This window comes from Neophocaena asiaeorientalis, unplaced genomic scaffold (genome assembly GCF_003031525.2).
Source record: "Neophocaena asiaeorientalis asiaeorientalis breed wild unplaced genomic scaffold, Neophocaena_asiaeorientalis_V1.1 scaffold147, whole genome shotgun sequence".
Classification (NCBI taxonomy): Eukaryota; Metazoa; Chordata; class Mammalia; order Artiodactyla; family Phocoenidae; genus Neophocaena; species Neophocaena asiaeorientalis.
In genome coordinates, this window is record NW_020173758.1 from 3,840,077 (window position 1) to 3,857,619 (window position 17,543).

At 32.9% G+C, this 17,543-nt stretch overlaps 1 protein-coding gene across 2 annotated transcripts in view; it reads right to left on the reverse strand.

Moving 5' to 3' along the window:
* DPYD (dihydropyrimidine dehydrogenase) overlaps positions 1-17,543 on the reverse strand; it is a 793,614-nt gene that overhangs the window by 681,071 nt on the left and 95,000 nt on the right. For both annotated transcript variants that reach the window (XM_024751225.1, XM_024751226.1), the window contains exon 3: positions 518-600. In XM_024751225.1, coding sequence (XP_024606993.1) covers positions 518-600 — 83 coding nt within the window. The remainder of the gene's footprint in view (positions 1-517; positions 601-17,543) is intronic.

A 17,543-nucleotide genomic window follows, 5' to 3' on the forward strand; every position in this document is an offset into this window, starting at 1 on the left:
ATGTTAAAAAGGAAGAAAAAGAAAACCCATCAGGTTCATTATAGACTGCTGTATTTGAAAAAAAGTTAATCTGTATGCTTTATAATAGTATGAAAACGTGTATCAGTTTAAAAATACAATGGTATAATCCTATAAAATATTTTAGTTAAATATTAATTAGGAGAAAATACTACTCAGTTAAAACACCATTGTACTATTTATTTTTTTATACAGGCAGAATGTAGATGAACAACATTTCCATTCAATCACACAGTTTAGTATAAATATAAAACAAGACACCCCTTAAGCATTTTAAGTAACAAATTAAACATTTACATTTTTTACTGTGCACTGAGGCTTAACATTTATGCAGCTTCAAAACCAAAGTACAGCCTCAAGGGAAGTCTCTCCACTGACAAATTAATACCTTAGAGAACAGAGCTGAATGGTGGCAATGAACTCATTTGTTCCCCCAATAATGAAGAATGACTTTTTCTTTACCACATCTGTGACTGTTGCTATGGTGACCCAGACTTACCTCATTGCTTCTCGGAGAGCTCCTCGTTCACCAAGAGTCGTGTGCTTGATGTCATCAAAATTATTCTCCAGCTTCTCGCAATTCTGCAACATATTAGAAAAATGCATTAATCCCCCAACATACTGAGATAAAATTATATCTATGCAATTATGTAAAATATAATTGATTATATTGATTATGGACTCAAAAATATGCACACCATTTTAATTGGGTAGGATTCATTAAAATTGACAGTGTGAATTCAACAGTAACAAAATAAAAACGTTTTATGTTACAGCTGTCACAGAAGTCTTCTTATCAATTTTTCAAAATTGGGTAAATAGAAGAAATGAGTATTATATAAAAGTAGTACAACTTCTAGAGTTTTGAGGTTTAAAAATTAGTTCTCTAAAATAATCTCAAGTATACCAAAGCCAACTGGAATTCAAAAGAAAGTCAATAAAGTTTGAAATCACAATAAATTGTATATGATAAATACCCAGTTCTAAAATATTAGTATTTACTGATAAGGAAAGATAAAGCCCAGGCATAATATAATAATAAAAGTTCAAACATTTTGAAGTCAAAATTTTAAAATTAGATCTTTAAATAACAGTTATATACAAATTGTTCACAAATATATATATGTGTATATATATTTGAAAATAAATAAGTCCACTCATTAAAATTATGTGACATTGCATCAGGCTCTTAGCATTACTGGACTGAATTTTCTAAGAGTTTTTTTGTTTAATTTTAATTATGTTTTTATATGTAAAACTAACTTAATCTCACATGACCCTAATAAGTTATCAGAACATAATATATAGGATTAAATTTTACCCTAAAAAATGTATCCATATGAATCTTTTGGCACATTAGATTTCATGTATTTAGGTAATAAAATAACTGGATTTAGCATTTTAGTTAATTTAACAGACAATAAAACTAAATAATAAAATTTTAACATTAATGGGTTCTATATTAAATTGTAAATAAGTATGCTGGATTTTACAAAAATACAGAATTTAGATTAATAATTTCCAATGTGTAAGAATTCATTGATTTAAAACCCATTGTTATATATACCATTATCTTACCTTGATATCTTTTTTAGATCGGCCAAATTAAGGCAAAGATCCTTTTTAACACATAGTTACATGTTTTACAATGAAAATCTTGAAAATTAGCAAAATGTACCTAATTTGAATTATGGATAAAAGTCCTTTTTTGGATATGTAACTTGCAAATATCTCCTGATCTGTGTCTTGTCTTTTCACTTTTTAATAGTATCTTTCCATAAAGAGAATTTCTTTTTTATTTTTTTTTTGGCGGTACGCAGGCCTCTCACTGTCGTGGCCTCTCCCATTGCGGAGCACAGGCTCCAGACGCGCAGGCTCAGCGGCCATGGCCCACAGGCCCAGCCGCTCCGCGGCATGTGGTACCCTCCCGGACCGGGGCGCGAACCCTGTCCCCTGCATCGGCAGGCGGACTCCCAACCACTGCGCCACCAGGGAAGCCCGAGAATTTCTTATTTTTAAAGAGGCCAAATTTATTATTGCTTTAATTTACGGTTAGTGCTATTTGTGTCCTGTTTAAGAAATCTTTGATTTCCTCAAGGTTATAAATTTATTTTCCTATATTTTTTCCACAAAGCTTTATTACTTTGCATTTCACATTTAGATGTGTAATTCATCTGGGATTGATATTTGAATACGTGTATAACAGAAAAATCACACCATACAGGTCAGCGGTTAAATCAGTACTATTTTTTGAAAAGGCCATCATTTCCCCACTTTAATTCATCTTTTCCATAAAGTAAGACACAGTATACATAGGGTCTGTTTCTGGGGTCCATAATGGTCAACTGCTCAATTTCCTATATTTGTGCTAGTATCACACTGTTTTAATCACTCATATCTATAATAAATAAAGAACTCCTACAAGTAAATATGAAAAAAAAACAGACAATTCAATGTAAAATGGGCAAAAGACTTATATAAACACTATAGAACAGACACTATACAAATAACTAATTTAAAAGAACATGCTCAACAGCATTAGTCATGATAAAGATGCAAATTTTAAAAATGAAATATCACTACACACTTTGAAAATGTGTAAAATGAAAAAGATAGATGATACAAAAGTGGGTTTTTTTAGTATAAAAAGCAACTGAAGCACTGCTGGTAGAACTGTAAATTGTTAAAACCACTTGATAAAGCTTTTCGGTAGCACTTTCAAAAGCTGAATTTTCATGTCTTGGAATACACCCAGAACAAATATGTAATATGTTTGCCTAAAGTCGTATACAAGAATGTTAACTGTAGCACTATCCAAATTTCCCCAAACTGGAAACAAGTCAAATGCACATAAAGATGGAATATATAAATCAACTGTGTTATATTACTACAATGGAAAATACATAGCAATGAGAATGAACAAACGACATCTATGTGGAATAACATGGATTATCTCACAGCCATAGTATTAAATAAAGTGACATACAAAAGATCACATAGGAAAATTATTCCACTTAAATGAATTTCAAAAACAAGCAAAGCTGCGCTTCCCTTGTAGCACAGTGGTTAAGAATCTGCCTGCCAATGCTGGGGACATGGGTTCGAGCCCTGGTCAGGGAAGATCCCACATGCCGCGGAGTGACTAAGCCCGTGCACCACAACTACTGAGCCTGCGCTCCAGAGCCCGCGAGCCACAACTCCTGAAGGCCGGGTGCCTAGAGCCCGTGCTCCACAACAAAAGAAGCCACCGCAATGAGAAGCCCGCGTGCCACAACGAAGAGTAGACCCCGCTCACTGCAACTAGAGAAAGCCTGCGCACAGCAACGAAGAGCCAACGCAGCCAAAAATAAATAAATTAAATAAATAAATTTTTAAAAATTACCTTTAAAAAAATAATAACTTGGAAACAAAAATAAGCAAAGCTACAGTGAATAGTTCAACAATAAAAGTAAGAAAACAATTCCATTTATAAGAATATAAAAAAGAATAGAATACTACTTAATAACTTTAACAAAAGAAGCATTAGACTTGTGTACTGAAAAGTACAAAACATCATGATAAAAATTAAAGAAAACCAAAATAAATGGTAAGACATCCATGTTCATGAGTTAGAAGACAATATTGTTAAGGTGGCACTACTCCCTAAATTAATCTAAAGTTTCAATGTGATTCCTGTCAAAATCCCAGCTTTTTTTTTTCAGATTTTGATAAGCTGATTCTAAAATTCATATGAAAATAGAAGGGACCCAGAATAGCCAAAACCTTCTTAAAAACAGAATAGCAAAGTTGAAGGCCTAACACTTCCTGATTTCAAATATGACTATAAGCCTACAGTTATCAAGACATATACCCACATATATATATACAAATGTTCATAGCAGCATTATTCATAACATAAAAAGTAGAAAAAATGCAAGTCAATAAAATGATAAATGGATAAGCAAATATGGTATACCAATATAATGATATACTATTCAGCCATAAAAAGGTAAGTTCTGATACATGATGAGCTTTAAAAACGTTATGCTAAGTGAAAAAGCCAGATACAAAAGGTCACATTGTATCAATTCATTTATATAAAATGTCAAATACAGGCATATCCATAGAGACAGGAGATTAGTGGTTGCCAGGGGCTGCAGAGAGGGAAGGAATTATTGCTAATGGTAACGGGGTTTCTTTTTGGGGACATGAAATTTCTGAAATTAGTGGCGATTGATGCACAACACTGTAAATATACTAAAAACCACTGAATTATATGCATTTTAAATGAGTGAACCTTATGGTATGTGAATATATCTCAATAAAGCTACTATTTTAAAAGTAGGCAAAACTAATCAAGGTGTTGGAAATTAGTGGATACTGACTACAGGAGACAGAAGAAGGTCTTCTAGGGCACTGTTTAATTCATTTTGTGAAAATTCATGGAACTGAATACTTAAGATCTATTTAGTTTTCCATTTGTAATACTGCAATAAAAAGCTTTAAGAAGAGAGTTTGAATTCTGGTGAAGGAATCATAATGCAGTAATATATCACTACAGTTAAAGAATGCAGATAAAGAAGTTCAAAGTATCTGACACAGTAAGTGTTAGCTACCAGCTAATAATAATAAAATAACATTTTATTATTTACTAAAATTCTGTACTAATGTTCCAATTCCTGTAACTTACCCTGATAAATTTTTGATACTTCATTAACTAAACTATGAACTTTTTCTCTATAGAGTGATAGTCTTAAAGAATGACATTTATATGACTGTAATTGCAAAGATGAATAACTAAATTATTCGAATTAGATGGCCTTTGAAAAACACTTTCCCAGTACTTCTGGGATAAAAATTAGTCTGGACCTCTAAGGCAGAAAGCAGAGTTTTCCTTTCTTTATTCAGGAAAAAAAAGAGGTGGGGGGGACAAATATAAATTTTACACTGAACAGATTATAGTGCCCTTTCAAATATTTCTATGGAAATAATAATATTTTTTAGAAGCTTTATGTTCATAGGTGTTCAATGCAGCATTTTTATGACAGTGAAATATTGGGGGGGATTCTAAATTTTCAACATAAAAGAATGGTTAAATAAAGCACTTTAAATTTGAGGGATATTATGCATTAATTACAAATGCTGTTTAGATAGAGTTAGCCAATGTTTATTTGACATTGTGTAATTTTTTTTAAAAAGACACTATAAAATTGAATATGTTGTATGATATGATTACAGTTTTGGAAAACAAAACAAGCAAAGCCAAAAAAGACTAGAAATGAAATAGTAACTCAGATTATCTCAAAATGTTGAATAAACAAGGGTTTATTTTTTTACTTATAGTTTTCAATATTTTCCAAAGTTTCAGTTATAGGTTTATATTTCTTTTTGATTTCAAGATTTTAAAAATTAAGCATTTTTTTAAAGATTTTGGAAGTATCTGTATATTCTGTGCTGAATATGCTATTTTTGTAAAATATAATACAACAAAATAATTGCTAGCAATAAAAGAAATTTAATATAAGATAGGACTGGACTTTTCCAATATTTATTTTTTCTATTAAATATGCACTTGACTAATTAAGATTTATGCCTCCTGATTATTTGCCAATGAGTTCATGAAAGTTTTAATATTTCAAATTGTCCAAAAAAAGTTTCCAATCATCAGTTTGATTTCTTTACTTTTGCACACCCAAAAAGAGGTATAAGGATGTACACAAAGCAGTAAAAGAAAATAAAGTCATATAATAAAATCAGTTACACTTATTTGCTATATTCAACCTACAACATAGCTTAATGTGAACAACTGATACTCAAATAGTGCCACTTGGGCTAAGCGAATACCTGAAAAGACCCAAACACAACTACTAGTTATATAATATTTGGAATGTACTGTTTTTAACTTTCATATATTTAAACTTAATAACAGATGACTAGTATTTATTCATGATTCTAAACAGACTTCACAATACAATTTTTAGAGTTGCATAATATTCTACTGCACCCATGTGCTATTATTTATTTAGCTAATTCCTTTTTGGTTTGGTTTGGTGGTTTGTTGCTAATGCTATTATAAATATAAAACAAGAATAGATGGCTAAAAATGAAATAAAAGCTTAAAAAGTATTAAGAAAAAATAAATATCATTGACTGGGATTATTCATTCCAACTAATTTCCCATCTAACTCAAATTGTTTTCATCTAAAATATATTCAAATTATGTGATTATGGTAGAATCAATACTCAAATTCAGGATTACTGATTCTATATCTCATTCTTGTTCCTGAATTTAACTGTTAATGGAAAACAATACATGTTTTCTCTGTGGTCATATAATTATACTTATTTCTATCTAGGTTTGCCATAAACCCAACCCCATCAATTTAGATGAATCACTGCTAAGAGTCTTACATTTAAATCTTAAGTTGGAAAAAGGTTTCATAACGTTGTTCTTTCAAACTTTACTGACTCTTGATATGGAAAACAGCACCTATCACTTCCCCACAGGTGGTTTATAAATCAGATGTGGAAATAGATATTTCTATTTAATTGTTTTGGGCGTATTTTTCATTTTTAATATATCTCCTACTTTGGATATACATAAACATATACACACACATATATACATACAAATTTGTTTGTTAAATGGAGTCATTTAATAGAAATAAATCTGTACCTTGACGAGGTATTTTTGTTTTTTATGGTTGGTTTTCAAGAAAATCTTAGAAACTTTGATTTTACCAACAGAGATTAACAAAATCAAATAACATTATATCTGAATCTATTTATTTAAGAACAATTGTCTTCAGTTAGGGTACTGTCTTCTCAGACGCTACCTATAGGAAATGTGAGATTTAATCATTAAAATCAATGGAAAGGCTAGAAAAGTCACACTACTGTAATTAAGAGAGAATTTTAAGATCTCAATTTAGCCATTTAAAGTAACTCCCTAGACCAGAGCAATAATGCCCACAGCAAAACAAAGTCATAGATAACAAATATTTAAGGCAGCCTGCTACAACCGTGTGACACAGCAGCTTAAATCAAAAGCAAACACCGATGGAGTCCACAAAAACCTCTTTTCATCCCAATATCCATTTCTGAGTCCCTTGGGAAAAGCTGTACAATAAAATGTAAAAAGCAAAAAATAAATAAGCTTTTACTATTTCTTATCATTTATAAATCATTTCAAAAAAGTGAATGTTAATCTGATCAATTTTTGGAAAAGGTCAATTCACAGTAAAATCCATGTGTAGACAACCTTTTCTAAACAGAATTCTTGCGGAAATTTTACTCTTTCAGATTTATATTTTTAAAAATTATACAGATGGTTTCAGAATCTCAAACGAGTCTAGATGTTACTACAAAAAAATGCATTTGCCTCCCTTCTATGTGGTAAATTGAGAGCATAAAGAAAAAATACATATACTTTCTTGTTTGTCTGTTTTTTCTTCTGGTCCTGAAATCCCTCATCACTTTCCTCCTCTTAGCTACCTGCACTGTGGTTTTAAACTTTATTTTGGTCTCCACTGCTGCAGAGAAACAAGTTCGTGAAGGACATTAAAGAAGAAACAAAATTTCTGGATTTTGAGTTTTTAAAGGCCTATCCTTGGCATACACAAACAATAGGGTGGAAAGACTGCTTGATTGCCTAGCTTTTCCAGCCACAGAGATAGGAGATAACAACATTCTTCTAAAGACAGAGTGAGAGAAAAGTTGGACACAGAAACCTTAAGTAGCCCCACTGGGCTCACTATGGCTCCAGGAATTGAGGACAGGCAAAGATATCAGAGTAGACTGAGAGAGAAAGTGTTCCAGAGCATCTGAAGGTATTTCTTCATTTTAATGATAAGAAGCCTCAAATTTAATAGTGATTTTATCTGGAAGTGGTTAAAATGACATATTTTACCATGAAGTGGAATGGGAACCCAAAATGATTATTGAATAACAGAAAAGGAAAGAATGCTCCATGTTTCATACTCCCTGAGTCTGCAGAAAACTTATTGTGCCCAACAGAACAATAGAGGAAATAAATAAGTCTTGTAAACATTTAAACAGTCTAATTGTTACCTTCACCAAAAATACCTGTGTCCTGAAGAAATCAAATCCAAGGTTTTTTTTTAAGAACAATATATGGAAGTACCAAAGAAGAGATACAAGAGTTAAATTCTAATTAAGACAAATGTTAGTCTTTTTCCAGAATGAGATAAGCATCTCAAGCAACTAACATTTTTATCTGCTCATCCTCTCCATAAATAAAATTAAGCATCAGATGCTTTAGATGAGAGGCAGAGAGACACTCTCACGTTCACCATTAGTAACATTTTCCTAACAGTAGGGACAACTGTAAGTAAAATGGTGCCAATGTCTTCTAACAAAGTCTATTCTCAGCCCAGTTCATATGAGCACGGATCTAAAAACAATTATAAACTTATGTTTAAATAACAAATAACTTAATACGCTGTTCATTACAGGGTGAAACCATGTAACCCAGATTGGGACTTGAACCCACGGTCTTTTAATTGAGATCACACACCTGGTCTCAGGACTTAATGAAGCTCAGGTTCTTGATGTTCTTGTCGCAGAAAGAATTCAGTGAAAGACAAAGTGATAGGTAAGAAGTGGATTTATTCAGAAAGAAACACACTCCACAGGCAGAGTGTGGGCCATCTTAGAAGGCAACAGGCCCCGAAATATGAGGTGGTTAGTTTTTATGGGCTGGGTAATTTCATAGGCTAATGAGTGGGAGGATTATTCCAATTATTTTGGGGCTGGGGTGGGGATTTCCAGGAATTGAGCCACCACCTACTTTCTGACCATTTATAGTTGGCCTCAGAACTGTCACGGCGCTGGTGCGTGTGTCATTTAGCATGCTAATGTACTACAATGAGCATATAATGAGGCTCAAGGTATACTGGAAGTCAAATCTTCTACCATCTTGTACCTAGTTGGTTTTAACCAGTTTTTGTAATGTCCTATGGCTATGTCATTATTTTAAAGGTTGTGCCCTGCCCCCTTCCCTCCTGTTTCAAGGGGATTCTCTATGTTAGTGTAGGATTATCCCAGAATACAATTTCAGGCATAAGTAAGGCATAGGGGACTTTCCAGGATGTAAAAAACTTTCAAACAATTCTAAAAATGAACTCACGCATGGTGATGACCGATACTTCCTATTTTTCAAGTGCCTCGTAATTTCCTTTGACCAAGATAATTGCATGAGAGAGCTGCAACCATCACAGCAGATGCAAGACAATCTATTTTGTAGGAAAGAAGGAAGGTAAAGGCAAAGGGTAACTAAAAAGGAAAAGGGGACACAGGGAGAGAATGAATGAACAAACTACTCCTCAGATTAGCAAGTACAAGAACAAGAAAAATCAGTGATTAGTAATAAAACACTGGAACAAAAAACAGGCCTATTAGCCTAAATACCATGGAGCAAGAAAGTGGGAACACACAGAAAAAATGGAAGGACATGAAAAGTATTGAATTTAGTGCTGACCAGACATTCCATTGGCTACAACAGGCAAATGTTATCTCTACTTAATTAGTAGGAAACTGGAAATCCATATCAGCAACCAAGGTAAATGTTATAGTTTTTTGGCGTATAAAGATGAATTATATTAATAGTAAACTAGCTAATAACATGAAGGGCTTACTCTGTGTTACACACTTTTCTAGGAACTTTATCCATTTAATCTGCACAACAACCATTGAGATCCATACTTCACAACTGAGGAAACAGGCACAGAGAGATTAAGATAACTTGTCTAAGGTCATATAGCTAATAAGGGATAAAGCAGGGATTTGAACCCAAGGAGTTTTGAGAGCCAGACTCAAATCCCTCAGAGACTGCTTCAAAAGAGTAAACTGAGTAAAGTGAATATAATAAAGTTCTGCATAGGTCCTCCTCTAGACATTTGTTGTTAAGTTTAGATAACTGGATTGGACGGATAATAGTTTACTAATAAAGTGGGGTATAAGTTTGTACAGAATACTGTTTTCTTTCTTTCTGGATGTGCTACACTTTACAAGGTAGAAAATAAGGAATCCAATATCCAGATGTTTAGGCAAAATTAATATCCATAAATATTTTGCATGCAACAGTCTTTATTTGGGTCTGTGACACCACTGTGACAAATATAATGAGCAATTAAATTCCCAAGTGCTCAGATTTTGGCAGCAATTAAAGTAGAAACTAGAAACTAAGCATCAAAAAGAACTGGTTTTGGTGGCCTCCTGCCAAATGAATCCCCATGGGTTGAGAGAAGGTCTAGGGTTTCAACTGTGATAGATTTTACAGTGTTTTAATATCTCATCTGTATTAAGGATTGTATAAAGTTATGATAAAACAAATGAGTAAAATATCAACAGCAACATGGGGGCAAAGTAACACACAAGAAGATCTCTGAATGCTGAGAAATTTAAACACGATCACTGAAATATCTTTGCTTAACTAAACCAAACAATAACAAATCCAACCAAGTATCTAGTGATTCACATGCTGGATGGGGCAGGAAAGAAGCAAAAAATTCAGCAAATTACACGATTAAATAAAAGAATTGATGGTATTACCATATAATTTAATTTCTATTAGTACAGCATTTCCTTTATGAAATAATCACAATAACTAGAACTAAATAGATTGGATCTAAAATTTATATAGTAACCTAATTTTTTTAAATTAGTAAATTAATTTTAATAAATGAGGAAACAGTTTTATATTATTAAGGTCACAGAGAGTTAATGGCACAGCTACTAGAACTTTAGTCTCATAATTACTAAATAACAAAAGCTGAAGTTAATCAATTAAATTTCAATTCAGAAAAAAAAACTTGAAAATCTACTGTTAGGCATCATACTAAGCATCAGGGATATAAAGGTAAATAAGAAAAGACCCCCATATTGATCACAATCCGGTGATAATATAGAGAAGAGAGAGGAATTAACTCTCCTAGAGCAGAGATGTCTACGAGTTAATGACTTCTAAACATGTCTTTGAAATGAGTCAAAATTTTCCAGATTAACAGGGGCTGAGGAGGGGTGAGAAGGCAAAGGTAGTGGAATTGGCTCTAGCCTCAGACCTCAGCATTACTGCCTACTAGTTATAGGTCCTTAGGCAGGACACTCAGTTTATTCTAAGCAAAATATACTTGAACCTTCTAGCATGGTCATCAAAATTAAATAATACATGTAAATCACTTAGTACACCAAACAAATAGAAGGTTTTCAATAAATGGAGGAAGCAAAGGAAAAGAATAAAGAGGAGGAAGAAGAAGAGTATCCATGAACCCCACCATAATCCTAATGGATCAGACATTATGGAGTGAGGTAGAAAAAAGTGCATTTTTCATGTCTTCCAAGTGATTCTAATGAGTAATAAAGTAAAATCAATACAGTCTTTATGGGAAAAAGAAGATTTTTAACTTTTTGATCATAAGATCCCTATGAGAATATAATGAAAATCATGATCCTTTCCTCTTAAAAAATTAAATATTCACAAAAAATTCATATGCATATATATACAATATGCTACATACAATTTCAATGAGCCAGTGGATCCCCTGAAGCCCATCTATAGCCCTACGTCTATGCGCACCAAATTTTAATATGAGGAAGGATGATTTTTGTAATGGACCTAGATGACATAGAAATGAAAGTTACAAATATAATGTCCAAGTACATTGAGAAGCAAGGGGTCCAAAAGCTGGCAAATTTCTACTGTTTGATAATGATGCTTAAGTATTCATATTACTAATAAAAAAATATGTTGCAAAAGTCAATCCTGTTGCCAAGCTAAAATGAAAGCAAGTCATTCACTCATTCATTCATTCAATATTCATTTAGATTCTAATAGGTGCCAGATACACGGTAGTCACTGAGGATACGAAGGTTTAAAAAAAAAAAACCTCTTCATGTTCAAAAACACAATTTCAGTTCAAAAAGGAAACTATTATCAGGCAAGTATGTCCCACATCCAGTGGAAGAATACTTGCATATTAATGTGATCATTACAAATGATCACATATTAATGCGATCATTACAAATCTCAGATGACTGGAAGCCTGCAGGACCCACAGGGAATTAACACCACAGAGGCCACAAGTTTTATGGAGGCAATTATAAATTTACATTTCATAAAGCAGAAACTAACACACCATTGTAAACAATTATACTCCAAGAAAGATGCGAAAAATAAATAAATTTACATTTCAAAATCTGAACAATTTAAGTAAAATAGCACACTCCAAGCTATAAAGCTACAACTCTAAGGTAATTTAGCATTGATTAATTTAATGATTTTCTTTAGGCAGTAAGGTAAACAGGGAAAAGTTAATACCAATGCCTATGTTTCTCATGAAGTCAGAAATTCCTAAGGTCTAAGTTCCTCCAAAGAATGAGTCAATTAGATGAACTTACTCTTCCAGTAAAATGTTATGTTTTAAATCTTGGCACTCAGCAAAAAGCCTCAAAACTAGCCCCACTGAAGTTCTTTATGACTGAAGTAAGAAATAATAATTATATTCAGATTTTTTAAATTCCAGATGAATATTCTAATACCAATATACGATTTCCAGTTCTAATCCAGAGTTTCATATTTCAATAGATAATTGCTTTTCCCTTCGGTATGTCTTAACTAGTCTAATCCTTTCAGCGAACATTAAGACATAATCATGTTTAGCTAATGTCATTTCACTAATGGTGGCCAGCTTACAATCAAGGCCTGTCTAGGAGAATCTCGTATGAGTCACAGTGAAATAGAATATAATATAGTAGGAGACATAGGAGCTGTGGAGACAGGAAATCTGTTTTTAAGTTCCAGCTTTGCAAGTAAACTGTTTATATATTCTTAGGAAAATGCTTAACATCTCAGTCTGCAAATATTTCCTCATGAAATGAAGATATCAATGAAAATGATAAAAGTAATGACACACACTTCAAAGTGTTGTGAGGAAAAATTAAATGAGATCATGTATGTGAAAATATACTCTAAACAAGAAAGCACTGTTCAAATAGTGCTATACATTTTTAAATGGATAGAATAAATCTCATTTCCAGGCTCACAGTCTAAGTCAAAATGTATTTTAGCTACAATTACCTTGAAGTATTTTAAATTTTAACTCGTATCCATGGTAAAAATTAAGTAATATTTTAGTACTTTCCCAAGGTGAGCAAAAATTAAAAACAGTTCTGCTGCAGAATCCTACCTGCTGAGCATTAATTCCTATATCTAAAGGAGGTAAACAAAATTCAAGATTGAGTATTTACTTTTTAATCTTAATTTCTTATTCAAATTACCACATAGGTCTTTACATAATGTATGGTTATATTTTGTCTTTTTTGGATTCTTTTTTTTAAAAAAATATTTGTTTATTTATTTATTTGGCTGTTTCAGGTCTTCGTTGCAGCACACGGGCTCTTAGTTGCAGCTCACAGGCTTCTCTCTAGTTGTGGCATGCGGATTCTTTTCTCTTCTCTAGTTGTGGCATGCGGGCTCTCTGGTTGAGGCGCTCGAGCTCAGTAGTTGCGGCGCACAGGCTTAGTTGCCCTGAGGCATGTGGGATCTTAGTTCCCTGACCAGGCATCTAACCCGCACCCCCTGCATTGGAATGCGGATTCTTTACCACTGGACCACCAGAGAAGTCCCCGTATGGTTAGATTTTGAATGAATCTCACTTGGTTTACAGGATAACCAAATGAAAAACAATTATCATTATTTCAAAAAATATTGTGGAGTACTATGTGCCAGACACTGCTTATCTCAAATCACTATATAAACTTTAATATTTGCTTTTTAGAAGTCATTATTATTTACTTATTCACCTAATCTTGAGGGGGAAAAGCCTTTCAAAGAGCAATTTAAATAATGAAAATCTACTACTTCAACTGCAAAGTTTGCTCACCTTCAAGCTCTGTTTGATAGGAATGATCTCATTTGCTACCAGGCTTCCTGAACTCAGTTTGCTCCAGTGACAGTGCCTCCTTGCTGTTCCTTCTACACAAAAGCACCCTTTCTCCTCAGGGCCTTTGCACATGCTGTTCCCTCTGCCTGAAATATTCTTCTGCCAAATATTCACATGGTTTACTCTTTCATTTCATTCAGGTCTCTATTTAAATGGCACTTCTTTAGAAACATCTTCCCTAACCACTGTCTCTAAAAATGAATTTATCTTCACTCTTTCTGCCGCCTTTCACTATTACTTACTTCACTATTCTTCTTCATAACATTTATTATACCTAACATTATATTACATGTTATGGTATTTTTAAAATACTGACTGTATTCATAAAGGCAAGTGGTTGTTTTTTACTTATAAATATTGACTATACTTATGAAGGCAAGAGGATTTTTTTATTAATTTATTTACTACTACATTTCCACATAGTAGTTAACCATTAAAGGCTTGTTGAATGGATGGTCTAGGAACTTTCACATACATGAATCAGATGCTACCTTCAATTAAAAGTGCAAAATGATGTCAGTGAAGGCAGCTAGCTATCTTTCCTCCAAGAGACCTTCCATTGTAGCCTTATCTTGACAACTACCTCATGGTTCAAATTTGGTTATTCAGTCTCGCAAACTTAACAGCTAATTTTGTCAGTCTGCCTTTCATATTTTGTCTCACATTAACCAAGTTAAATGAAACAGAGATACCAAAGTAGAGTGCAAATGCAGTCATTTATTACATGAAACTGTTACATGGACCAGACTATTACGATAACATAAACAGTGAAATTTAACTTTCAGGAAACTCAATATGGAATGGCAAATAAAAATCAATGTTGGTTAGTGAGCATAGATTCTAATGAAAAGAAATCAGACTTTAAAAATTGTTACTTCAAAAGAGACAGCATAGAGTATTCTTGCATTCCACAAAGAGATCATTACCAGTGCCTTTACTGGACATGAATAGACACTGCCCTTGTTGAGCTTTATAACTCATTTTCTCCTATGATTCTAGAGTTAAGTACTCCTAATGGACATTTGGGTAGAGCTAACCCAAACAAGTCTTTATCTGCCAGTTTAATCTCCCAAACTTTTTAAGATAATTTTTCCTGTACATACTCGTAAGTCACAACAAAATGCTCTTGTGGTGCCAAAAAAAAAATCAAAAAGAAAACTATTTGCAAGTCACTATAGTAAGAAAACAAGGACTTCCAATTAAGTACTTAATAAATTGCTAAAATGGAGGGGAAAAAAAACAAGAAAGCAAAACAAAACCAAAAAAAAACCTGAAAGTACTAGAAACTGATGGTGTTTATAGATTATGCCTGCTAAGAATAAGAAAAGTGGGGAAAAAATTGGATTACAAATCATAATCTACATTTGTATCATTTTCTCAAGACGCTGCTTCAAATCCTAGCTCATTTACAGCACTCTCATCCAGTTCAGCCTATGATATCTACTGAATAGCATGGGTGTATATTTTTTTGATGAACGGCAAAAGCTTACTGGCCAAACTGGACCTTCCTGTGTTCAGTGATACGGTGGAAGATGGACAGAAAGCTACAGAAGGAATGGAAGCTTTGATCACCTTATTTGTCTCCTAAGCTAGGGTATGTGCGCTCATATTTAAATACCTCTTTAGCACTGGAATGCATGCAGACCACGGTTTACCAGGAATTAGCTCGCTTTTGGCAGTTCCTTGCTTTGAACTTCAAATAAATGACAGAACTTTGTATACCTTCAAATAACCCTCTGGTAGATATTTTGAGCCCTGCTATGCTAAATGAGGCAAATAAGAAAAACCTAATTCCAAGATCAGAACATTCCCAAAAGACAACTCTTCAAGTGTTATATATTTATGAGTTAATTTCTATAAAAAGTATTTCTACCAAAACAAAAAATTAAATTCATTTTCTTAATACTAATAAATTCATGGTACCAAGCACTTCATATACTGGCTGATTTGTTATCGTAGAGAAGGATCAGTACCAGTCTGAGTAATCTACATTAAAATGCCCATAACCACATGATCCAACAGCTATTTACCTTTGCCGTGTGGAAGCTTGAAAATAAACTACTTACTAATAGTTTTACTAACATCAGTATGCCCCCACTAAATTAATTACCACCACTAGAAAGGCAGAGGTACACAGTTGTTCTATATAGGATCTTAAGCCTATTCAAAATTAAAAATTTGATATAATCTGGAGGCTTTAAAATTAAACAATCCCTTGTCCTTGGGCAGCTTATCTCAGAAGCAGTGGGTGTTCTTTCCAGAATAGGGATATCTCAGCAGATGAGAAAAAGTTTGAGGTCAAGGTTGACAGTGTTGGGGGAGTGGAATAATTCCATTATTACTACTCCGACATCAGTGGTATTTTTCTACATCTCAAAGACAATTTTAGACAGTTAAGTTTTTCACGTGAAGGATTGTCTTTAGGAACATCATCCACTTTAAAAATCTTAAACAAGTGTCTCATTTACTGAATCCAATCTGCTTATTCATGCACTTAATTACACAGAAAACACATCATTCTCAGTGTTCAGCACTTAATCTTTAATACGTTTACTTTGCTCAAAATCTACAAATGTCTACAGACCATATGGCTGCGTAATGCAATGCATAATGTATTACAACAGTACCATACATAGCATGTACGATGTAAAGTTAGACATCAGGTAAACTCACAGATGTGAACATATGCAAACATAGTCTTTTCTCCAGTGCTGGGAAGGACCACTTATTTTAAAATTCTATTAAAAAATAATTAAAAGCTGACTATGTATCATTTTAAGCTATCTCATTGTCTTGTTTGGAATAAAACCCTTGAGATCACAGCAAAGTGAGTCAATTCAAACAGGAAGGAGTAATTCAGTACTGGAAGTACTGAAATTTAACAATCTTTAGTGCATCAAAAATTTTAAATGTACATTACAAAAAAAAATTATGCAATCCAATCCAACATAAGTCTCCATAAACAGTACCTAAACTGATAAACTGATTTTTGTTTACAAAAACATATGCCTAAGATTTCTCTATAAACATGGAATGCTTGGTACTAGATAGATATCAAACAAACAAAAGACCCTAAAATAGTATTTCTAATCATATATCTTTAAAAGCACACGTGCATTTTAAATATGTGAGAAAAGTTTAATAGAATCATTTAAAGTTCTTGTGTTAAGTTAAAATTCAGAAAAGCAATAATTTTTAAGTCACAAAAATGAAGCCTTCTAATATCCTTTTGGTTTTGAAGAAATAAAGGCTTTTACTTGACAGTTACTTACATAAATTTGTATCAAAAAGAGAAGTTGGCAGAGACTTCTAAATTCATAACAATTGTCTATTAGTCTGTTTTTAATAATTTTTCATTGGCATGTAATCCTCTTTAATTAGATTCCACTCTCTGTTGTTTCAAGACTCCATAAACTGGTGTCTTATATACCAGCTGCTAAAGCAGGAGTTACTGTCTAAATGATATTCACAATGAGTATTTAGAAGGTTTACAATTATACCCTTGCTAATAAATTGTGCTATTTTCCCCAACAATTTTAAGTGCTAATCTTCAGAAGCCATTTTAAAATTAGCTAAAATTCCGTC